Raw genomic sequence first — 10,011 nt, 5'->3', positions numbered from 1 at the left:
TAAGCATATAAATCCATGTATAAAAATAAATAAAAACAAAGCATTTGATAATTTAAAAACAGTACATTTAAAACCTTGATTTTGATAAAGCTAAGATTTAATGCTTTTTTCAAAACCATGCAAACCGAATTCAAAATCCCAAGCAGGGCCTAAGCTCATCATGTTCTTCTCTCTGATATCCTCTCATCTTGTGCAAATCACTCACAAAACAAAACCATTGCTTATCCCAACTAAAATTTACCCTAAATGATCTTCTAGCACAAGGACCAGCACCACCACCACCCCCATGATGTTCTTCTTGCTTTCGTTTCGAATTTTTGGTATTTTGAGCAAGCAGACTAGAATCAGTCGTGACAACAGCCAAAATGATTATGCCACACAGCCTTCCCCAGATTTTTAGAATTCTGGCCGCGTTTCAGTCAGGGTTTTCAGGTCCCTCATGGCCGTTTCAGAGAGTTCCTGTAGGTAGATTTTTATAGCAGACAGAGACACGGAGATTTATCGACCAGAATGATCCAATTGTGAATTGAGGACGACATAGCAATGGCAATGTTCATGGATCTGTCATTATCTATTAAGGCATCTGTTTCAACAAACTAACTCGATCTATTCTCTACAGTCACTCCCCAAACAACATAGATACCATCTAAAACCAAAATAGAAGAAACCTAATCCTACAGGCAACCATTAACTAGACTAACAAACTTAAGCCAATGACTTGGGATCGCATCAAAGATGGTAATAAATACCAAATGCATGGCTTACTGTGTGGCCCCAACTACTCCAGGACGGACGTCAAAGAGAGCTAGGCAATCAAGGTCCATGTGTTGGGGACAAGAAACAACTCCGCTTGCAACATGCGCCGGTTAAGGAGAGATCTTCAACTTCAAACTCTTCGCCGCTTTTTCCCACTCTTAGCCTCACTACCTCCTTTGGATGAGCTTCCAGTTTTCACCTTCGCACTTTGCTGCACTTTCTCTGAATCTGTTGAGGTCTCTTCATCATCAATTTCTTTCACCTTAGATGAGCCATGCTTCAACTTTCCAGCACCATTGACATCAGATTTGCCACCACTTTTTGAGGCTTTACCCTTGGCACTAGAGGATGAAACCTTTGGGGTCTCATGCTTGGACTTTGAAATTTTGGGAGTGCTTGTGCCATCCTCCTTGGACTTGCTAGTCTTGGATGTCACAGGGTTGTCATTTTTTGATTTGCTGGCAGTTTTTGAAGCAAAGTCAGATTTGCTTCGACTTTTAGGGGTATGATCCTTGGTTTTGCCATGAACATCTGATTTCTTAACTTTCGATTCATCTACAGATTTCCCAACAGTTTTACCAGCTTCCTTAGACTTTCCTCCTGATTTTACAGCTGCAATTTTGGATTTGCTGGAGGAAGCTCCGCTGCCCCTACTGATTAAATATTTATTAGAAACCCAGCAAGTGAAACTGGCATAGCTTCAGAAGAGTTATAACAAACCTTTTTGGGGAAGCATCCACCTTTCCTTGCTTAGACGACTTATCAGAACTTGTTTTCATTCTCTTCTTCAGAGGCCTGTTTAAAATCATAAAAAATGAAACCATATAAGGGGACATATTTCAGATCACACAAGCCACTGAGCTGAGGCCTGCATTTGAAGAGCACATATCATTTATGGGTTACTCAGGTCACAAGGGGGAAACAATCAGAAGTTTAAAAACATGATGTAATTGTCAATTGAGAAGCCAATATACAACAATAAAGGGCACATACGCTTCAGAAGACATTTCAGGACTTGGGTGATCAGTTGCTTCTTCCTGTGAATGAAATGTTTTAGCACAAAATGACAAAATCTTGAAAATATAATAGGAGATAAGCCAGGTAGCCACCCACCTCTTCTGACTCAGAGTCATCATCAACAAACTCAAACCTTTGCCTTTTGAGGATTAAAAGTTCTTCATCACCATCGGTATATACAACCTACAAAAGTAAAAAGACATCTAACTCGAACAGAAAACCCTATCTTTTCTTCTTTCAATAAGTCAAAAACACAGAAACCTGTAAGTATTCAGGTACTCACATGCAGAAGGTTATAAAATTAAATTAGTCCTTCCAGAAAAAAGATAAGACCCAAATAAAAGCAAGTACCCAAATTCCAAACCCATGTTAACTTATATTGACAATCAAGACCAGGCATCCTTAATAAAGGTCATACCTTATGCTTCTTCTTAATCGAGTCAAAAGATTCGATTTTACCCTCGTAAAATCTGCAAAATCACACAAGGAACATGAGAACTCTCTATGCATAGTGAAGAGTGCAATGTACTTGTGGCCGATGAGAGAAGGAAAATTAGGACTAAAAATGATAATTAAAATTTTATTCAACAATAAGGAGAGGCCCACAAGTGAGGTGATTGAAGCCAAAGGGATGCCCATGATTGGAGAAACTTGCTTGGCACAAGAAATAACATTGGGTAGCCTGAACTTCAATTCAAATGCATTAAGATAAATGCTACAATATGAAGAAAAACAGCCAGGTTGGAAATAACGATCATATCAAGATTTTGAAAGAATGGCTCTTAAGTGTAGACACGCACATATACACAAGTACCAGTTCAATAATAGTACAAACATCAACCTTCAGCAATAACTAATGAAAGCATTACTAAAAAATCAAGAAGAGGTGAGAACTCACTGGCGATCTTTTGGCCACCATACTTTAACCTTTGAACCAACCACATTTTCATCAAATTCTTTAATATCAGATCCCTGCCACAATTATCACTTAATTAGGAAATAATCCTAAAGAAAAAGTCTCCAAGCCGAAGTAGCATACACAAAGGTATTTTAAATTCAGAGGCTACAGAACCCAAAAAAGAAACAGATATTATACAGCTGTTATATGTATTTATTCAACCATACATTGTAATACTAGAAAGCAGAACGTTAAAGAATAATACAGAGGACAGGACAGGGAACATAGTGTGTGATTTAACATACAAAATAACCATTTGGAAGTATCGTGGAAATTTAACAAAAAAATTCCAATGTTTCCATTTGACAATTAGATGCTATAAATTGTAAATTTGGTCAAACAAAAACATTTTAAATGGGCACCACATCAGTACTGTCTATCTACGGTTCAGTAAGTAAACCACTCATACCTGATAAGCTACAAACTGAAATATCAAATAAGAATCAATTGTTGTAGATATGTATGACTTTAGGTATAAAGAACACATACTTTTTCATCACCACGCTTCCTCTTGGTACTAGTCACAGGGGTCTCCTCCAAGTGTTGTTCCTCTTTTGCTGATTTTGCAGCTGACTTGGTTGAAGGGGTCTTTTCCTAAATAAATCATGATAACAGCAATAAAAAACTCATTAATTAACGGACTTAGCAAATAAACAGTAAACTCACAAGTAATGGCAAAGAAAGCAAGTACTTTGTCATCATCTTTAGTTGAACTTTTGGTCGCATGCTTTTCTGAAGCTGCTTTTCCACGACTCTGACGCTTCTTATCCTCGGATTGCTTTAAAGACAACCCATCATTGCTGCTACTTCCATCCACTTTTTTAGATGACTGCTTCAGCGGTTTTGCCTCCGATTCACCAGTGGTATTGCTGTCCTTCCTGGATGCATCCACCTTTTTAGATGACTGCTTTGGCAGTTTCGCCTCTGGTTCACCAGAGGCGTCGCTTTCCCGCTTGGATGCGTCCAACTTTTTAGATGACTGCTTCGGTGGTTTTGCCTCTGGTTCACTTGCAGTGTCACTTTCCTTCTTGGATGTGTCCACCTCTTTTGATGATTGCTTCAGCAATTTTGCCTCTGGTTCACTAGTGGTGCCGCCTTCCTTCTTGGATGCATCTGTCATCATTGGTGTCTTATCCTCACTGGAAGTCCCAGCAAATGCCTTCTTTCCAGAGTGTTTATGTGATTTTACTTCTGAATCACTTGTTCCATCAGATACCTTTTTTGGAACATCAGCAGATGGTGCAGAATGTTTGTTCAAGCTCTCCTTTTTTTTTGATCGTCCACCCTTTTTGGAAACACTTTCATCAGGAGGGCTTTCGCCAACAGATGGGGAAGCGACAGGTACAGACTCACCCTCTGATGCCTTAGGAGAGGAAGGCTGGGTGACATTTTCTCTTATATTCTCAGAAGATATTGCTTCTTCAACAGATTGATCTTTATGAGAACTGGGAATATCCTCGCTGTGAATTTTATCATCTGGCAATTCCTCAGCTTCCTTCTCAGGGTCAGCAGAAAAACTCTCTGAAGGCTCCGTCAATTTCATTGAAGACTTCTCAGCACTCTTCTTGCTTGTTTGCCCTGCCTCATTTTCTGTGTTTGCTACCTTTTCAGCATCTGAAATGGCAGGTTCACCATTACTTGGCATATCAATGCTTTTCAGCTGATCAGTATGATTATCCTCCTGCTTCTTCAAGGAATATGAATCTGCCAAGGAGTCATCTTCCCCAGTCCGAGCAACACCATTGCTCACAGCTGACTTTGGAGATTTGTCAATTGCAGGATCAGCTTGTTTAGGAGTGGCCACTTCTGTTGTTTCCTCTTCATCAACCTGCAGAAAAACAAAAACCCAAAAATAAATATAAATTAAAAAAAAAATTAGAAGGGAAGGTGCCATGCCTGAGCAGCAGCAGCTGACAATGTCCCAGCTGGCTTGCTCTCTTCAGCCTGCAACAAGTCAAGGGCAGCTATGAGAAATCGAATTTGGACCATAAGAAAAAATATTGAACCAGTAAACAGCTGCCAGCATCAACCAAATACCACTAGTCACCAGTTTCGATTAGATTCGATGCACAATAAACTGTTGACAAAAAAAATCAGAATAAAAAACCAAAAAACTTCCAAATCAATTTTTATTAGAGTCAACATACACAAAGTCACAGATGAACCAATTGCTTGAAGGATGCAATTCCGTCCTAGCACAAATAGAGATCGTGGTTTTTCAGCAATAGCAATCTTAAATACAAGGCAATACACATAACAAAAACTTTATGCCAAGCACTTATCAAAAGACTTCTCATCACCACTAATAGTAGGGGTTTGACTTATGTGGTGCAACAATGAATATTGGGATATCTAATATACTAGATAAATGATGTGTCAATTCAGTCAATTCAAATTCAGTAATAAAGAATGAAGTGGCAAAAAAGGGTTGAGAATCTTCATTAAATCATCTGTAGAAAATAAACAGCAACGCCACTAGATATATTAAATACAGCTTAATGATGGCAGCACAAGATACACCATTAAATGAGTGGTTAAATCAGTACTATAACTAGAATGTTATCTTTAGTAGCACAACAAGCTTACCTTATTTTCATCACCAGCCTGGACATCTTTCTGCTCAATGGTACCAGAGATTTCTTTGCATATTGAACCAACAATATCGCTGTAGTCATGTAAAGATACACCCAAAGATTTCACAGCCTGTATCAAGTAAGGTTTAACCTTCGCAGCACAGGTTTCCAGTACTTTCTCTCCCAACTTTTGGGCAACAGGTAGAGCTTCCTGCAAAACAGTAAAAGCGGTTAGTTCATTCATGGAAACGAATGGAAATAAACAGACTGCTTGTGCCATGAACTAGAGATAGTTCACCTCATCGCCCTTTTTCACACTAGCTAAAAGGGGTGACAGTAATTCCACAGAGATATCTTCACTTTCTTCTAAGACAAGGGACATGATGGTCTCCATTGATGAAAGGACATTTTCCGGATGATAATCCCTTAAAAAAAGAATAAACCATCAATAGAAACAAATTAAAGACGAAACAGTCACCATTCAACAGACAATCATTTCCTGATTCATATAACATTACACAGCACACCAGCAATGTTCATTTGGAACTACACACATAAAATAAAGGAATCAGCTCAATTAAGAAGCAAGAGCAGATAATATTATCAATACACGGGTTTGAGCCCATTACACATTCCATAGCGTAGCCATGGACCATGTTGGACTGGAAATTCATCGCAAAATATAACATTAAGCATTACGAATGTTGACATTTTGCAGATTTAAATAAATCAAACAATTAACTCAAAAACCCCCCACATTACCTACATTACTACAGCAAGACCAAAAGTAATCCTTATATCAATACCAAATGAATTCCAATGTGATCTCTAAAAATGCTACATCACCCAAAGCCTCAAGGGCCAGCCAGCCACGATCATGCATATGAGACACAGAAGACAATCAAAAAAAAGGGAGAAGCATGTTTGAGCATAATATTTCTTGCAAAAAACATATAATCTTAAAGGTAATTTTCAGGGCAAATAGCTAAAGGAAGCAACTGAAATTCAAAAAGACATAAGGAAGCTGCCAAAACCAACAAGACAGCATACATAACCTTTCCAATGAAGATATTCTTCCATACCTTACAGCCTTAAAGAAGTGCTGAAACATCTCAATTATCAGTGCATCACATTCAAGATCCAGCATCACCACACACGACCTAACCTTCGCAACAGTTTCAAGAATCGAGGCCCTCTTAACATAAGACCGACTAGATTTGTCATCTAGATTTTCAAATGATGATACAATCAGCTGAAAAACTTCCTGCGTGCCCATGAAATTGAAGAAGAGGAAAAAACAGAAAGTATGATCAAGATAAGGTAACAATACAGCACAGGCTCTAAAGCCATTAAAAATTATAAGATGTCAAAAACCACAGACCTTCATCTGATCATCATCATAAGGTGCATCTGGTGCAGTTATTCTTGTTATCTCACTAATGCATGAGGCAACGGCAACCTTCACATCAATGTTTGAATGCCTAAAGAGTTGATCTGTGACCAGAGCATTCTGCGAAGGAGAGAGTGCATTTTGCATTGATTTTAAAGGCGACTGCTCCACCTTCGACAAACAATTCTCAACTTGCTACAATTACATAACAGGGAAGAAGAAATGATATGAGCAAACAAATAACTTAAAATTGTTTAAATCTTACGGTAAAATTACAGGTAGGAAATTGAGATTTTAATTGCCAACATATCAAAGAAAAATCAAGAGGAACATAATGCCTCTATTTTCATAGGGAGGTAATTCATCCTATTATAGAAAGGTCAAATAATCTCAAACTGATTCCTACTGCTCTACCCCACAAACATAACAACACTTGGACAACATACAGTGGCTTGTAAGCCAAGTAATACCTGATTATAAAAGAAAACCAACGAAATGAAACCATATCAGTAAGAGCGCAGCAGACATGAAGACATATATATGCGTGCATATCCATGATAAATATTGCTGGTTTTCTACCTGCTTCATACCAGAGTGAATAGAGAAAAGAAAACTTTTGTTCAAACAGTGCAATGTCAAGTGTCGATGGTGGCCATGGAGAAAGTACACTTAAAAAAATAACTATGATAATAGAAAGAAATAATTTTACTGAAGAAAAAACTCATTCAAGGATACTGCCCCATAGAGAAACCATAGGCATATGAAAGAAATTCACCAAAGCTTTAAGCATCATAAAGTTACAAAATCAGAAGAGTTGAAGGGTGTTACCATATTAACTAACAATGAGAGACAAGAAAAGGCAAGTTATAACATCACTCCTCTTGTTTTCAATGAAAAAAGGCAAGCATTAACAGAAAGTATTTATGTGAATTGACTTTTATGCTTATTGGGAAGGATAAGGCCATGCACGCGCCCTAAACAACTTTATATCACCGTTCATGGTCTCACGCATCCTCAGGGAGCTAAAAATGCAATGCAAGCATGCAGACGGCCTCACCTGAATTGGAAAACCAGCAATAGTCAACTACTATAATCTCCATTTGTAGAAGGAGATAATAGATAGACATCCTACTTGATCCCACCAATTATTCTCTAACAAAACTTTCCATCAAACCAACTCGGTGATGTGGTATTCGGTCTTTAGGTGTTCTTCTATTTCTCAATCTCCACTTCAATTTGCTTGATTAAAATTAAATGAAGTCATTGATATCATCCAGAACAGTGGATATCTAACAACTTCAATTTTCTCATTGCAAAACCATCCTGCCATTAACTATTTATAGTAGCAAAACTACAATTTCTATTAAGCATGAGAACAAAAATATAAGGTACAAAATTTATTAGACCCTTCCAACAAATCTCCTGACCTTTACACTAATATGTCCTTGCTATAAATGCAATATCCAAAGTAATCCCAAATTAAAAACTCAAAATCTCGTGCACACGCGCGCATACCTGAAAACAGACAAACTACCATATAACCTAATTACACAATTTCCAACCGTCTCGCAAACTCAAAACACCAAAATAGACATTATTCAATGCAGAAACCCAAGCTATCACCCCAAAAAGAAGCCAAAAAACCCGCGCATGGACATGCTTCTAAATTACACGGGAACACACCCGCAAAACACACGTTATACCATGTGTCAAGTGTGACATAAGAACCTGCGAAATGAAAACCTTTCTTGAACTTTCAAACCCAAGTAACCCACCCTCACGACCTTTTTCAAATCAATCAGCGCAAAAATCCCCACCCATCAAAAAAATTCTCACTAAATTCACTCAATTCCTCTATCTAACTTCCATAAATTCCCATCAAAAAACGCACAAAAACAAAAGCACACCATCCATCCCTACATGCAATTATACCATAAACAACTCCTCCATTAACACTTCAAAAACCTAACACAAATATTAAAAAACATCATTGAAGAAACAGAATCTGCAACCTTCAACAACACGTTATGAGAAACCCATGCATGCAATTATACCAAAAACAACTCGACCATTAACACTTCAAAAACCTAACAAAAATATAAAAAACATCATTAAAGAAATGGAATCTTCAAACGTCGACAGCACGTTAAAAAAAATATCAAAAGCCAATTCATGCATTAATTTACATAAGTCAACAACAATCCATAAAAAAAATACAAAAAAAAAATAGAGCTTACATCAAGAAGAGGGAGCAAGTCATCAAGCGAAGAAGGAGGGTTAAGAAGCTTGGTTCCAGCTTCCAGTAACTGCTGTTCAAGCTCTTTATCACTATTTGACGACGCCATTAGTACTAATCTCTTTCTCTAATAAATAAACACTTAAAATTCAATTATATTTAATTAAATAGAGACAGATCTTTCAAAATCTACCGCTCTAATTACTCCAATCTCATAACATTTAAACCCTTCAAACACACAAACTATTCAAAAATCAGATTTCGATTCTCTAGTTTTTGAAGCTCCTTGTGATTTTACTCTGAAATTAGGGTTTTTTTTTAAGAGGGGGGGAACGTTTCGATTTTTTTTTTTTTTTTTTGGTTTTTGGGGAGAGAGAGGGTGTGTGTATTTAAAAGGACAAGAATCCACCCGTCCGTCCGCAGCTTTGCTTTTACTCGGATTTTTTGTGTGCTCGTGAATTTTAATTTATTTTTTCCTTTCAAATCCGCTCTCTTGAGTGGGGCCCCTTTTATTATGGTTTTGATTTTAAAAAAAAAAATGTTTATTTTTCTTTTCATGCAAAAATAAAAAACTTTTTGGTAATTTCATTTGTCTCCGTGAAGAGGTGGGAATCAAATATTAATTCAAGTAAATAAAAGAAAATATTGATACTTAGATTATGTTAATTTGATTTATTTATTTTTTAGTTTATAGTGTTATATTCAATTTAGAGAATATGTTACGTGTGTTATATTTATATTTAAAATCAAATAATAAAATAAAGTTAAAAACCCAAGCTAAATTATATAAAAAAATACATTTGTGTTCAAAACTAAGAAGATTGATCGATAATAATTGATAATTTTATAGAACAAATATAATATATCGATGTTCATACAACGTGTAAGTGGATAATTTCTTTTTATAACAATGCACGTATTATTGATTTATATTTATAAACTTGATAATCAACAAGATTATTTGAATGTTTAATTAAGAAGTTATAAATCATTTTAATAACAATAAAACTGAATTATTTTAACTTGATGATTGCACGTGTTTAAGTTGCACGTGAAATCAATTGCTTGGGTTTTAAGAAAA

The 10,011-nt window shown here is 36.6% G+C and overlaps 1 protein-coding gene across 2 annotated transcripts; it reads right to left on the bottom strand.

Annotated features, from left to right (window-relative positions):
* Positions 1-456: 456 nt before the first annotated feature.
* On the bottom strand, positions 457-9,318 carry LOC105134089 (nucleolar and coiled-body phosphoprotein 1). 2 transcript variants are annotated; one of them, XM_011038364.1, is made up of 14 exons: positions 8,932-9,318; positions 6,686-6,889; positions 6,387-6,568; positions 5,603-5,729; positions 5,318-5,515; positions 4,628-4,675; positions 3,423-4,559; positions 3,221-3,325; positions 2,672-2,745; positions 2,192-2,243; positions 1,870-1,956; positions 1,750-1,793; positions 1,477-1,551; positions 457-1,409 (listed from the first exon to the last, which is right to left on the bottom strand). In XM_011038364.1, the coding sequence occupies exons 1-14, from the start codon at positions 9,037-9,039 to the stop codon at positions 887-889; spliced, it is 2,964 nt and encodes a 987-aa protein (XP_011036666.1). In that variant the 5' UTR covers positions 9,040-9,318; the 3' UTR covers positions 457-886. The 2 variants fall into 2 exon arrangements, with proteins under 2 accessions (XP_011036666.1, XP_011036667.1); XM_011038365.1 differs by having other exon boundaries at positions 457-1,406.
* Between the last annotated feature and the right edge of the window lie 693 nt (positions 9,319-10,011).

The sequence above is a fragment of the Populus euphratica genome, unplaced genomic scaffold (genome assembly GCF_000495115.2).
Source record: "Populus euphratica unplaced genomic scaffold, PopEup_1.0 scaffold40.1, whole genome shotgun sequence".
In the NCBI taxonomy this organism is placed as follows: domain Eukaryota; kingdom Viridiplantae; phylum Streptophyta; class Magnoliopsida; order Malpighiales; family Salicaceae; genus Populus; species Populus euphratica.
Note: the sequence above shows the minus strand (reverse complement) of the source record. Positions and strands in the feature narration are given on the sequence as shown.

What these genes read in the sequence shown, in the direction of transcription:
- LOC105134089 (XM_011038364.1), bottom strand. Translation starts at nt 9,039, where the DNA reads ATGGCGTCGTCAAATAGTGATAAAGAGCTTGAACAGCAGTTACTGGAA. An exon ending in GTGTGAAAAAGGGCGATGAG is followed by an intron (nt 5,516 to 5,602) that starts GTGAACTATCTC and finishes ACTGTTTTGCAG; the next exon opens with GAAGCTCTACCTGTTGCCCA. An exon ending in CCTGAAATGTCTTCTGAAGC is followed by an intron (nt 1,552 to 1,749) that starts GTATGTGCCCTT and finishes GATTTTAAACAG; the next exon opens with GCCTCTGAAGAAGAGAATGA.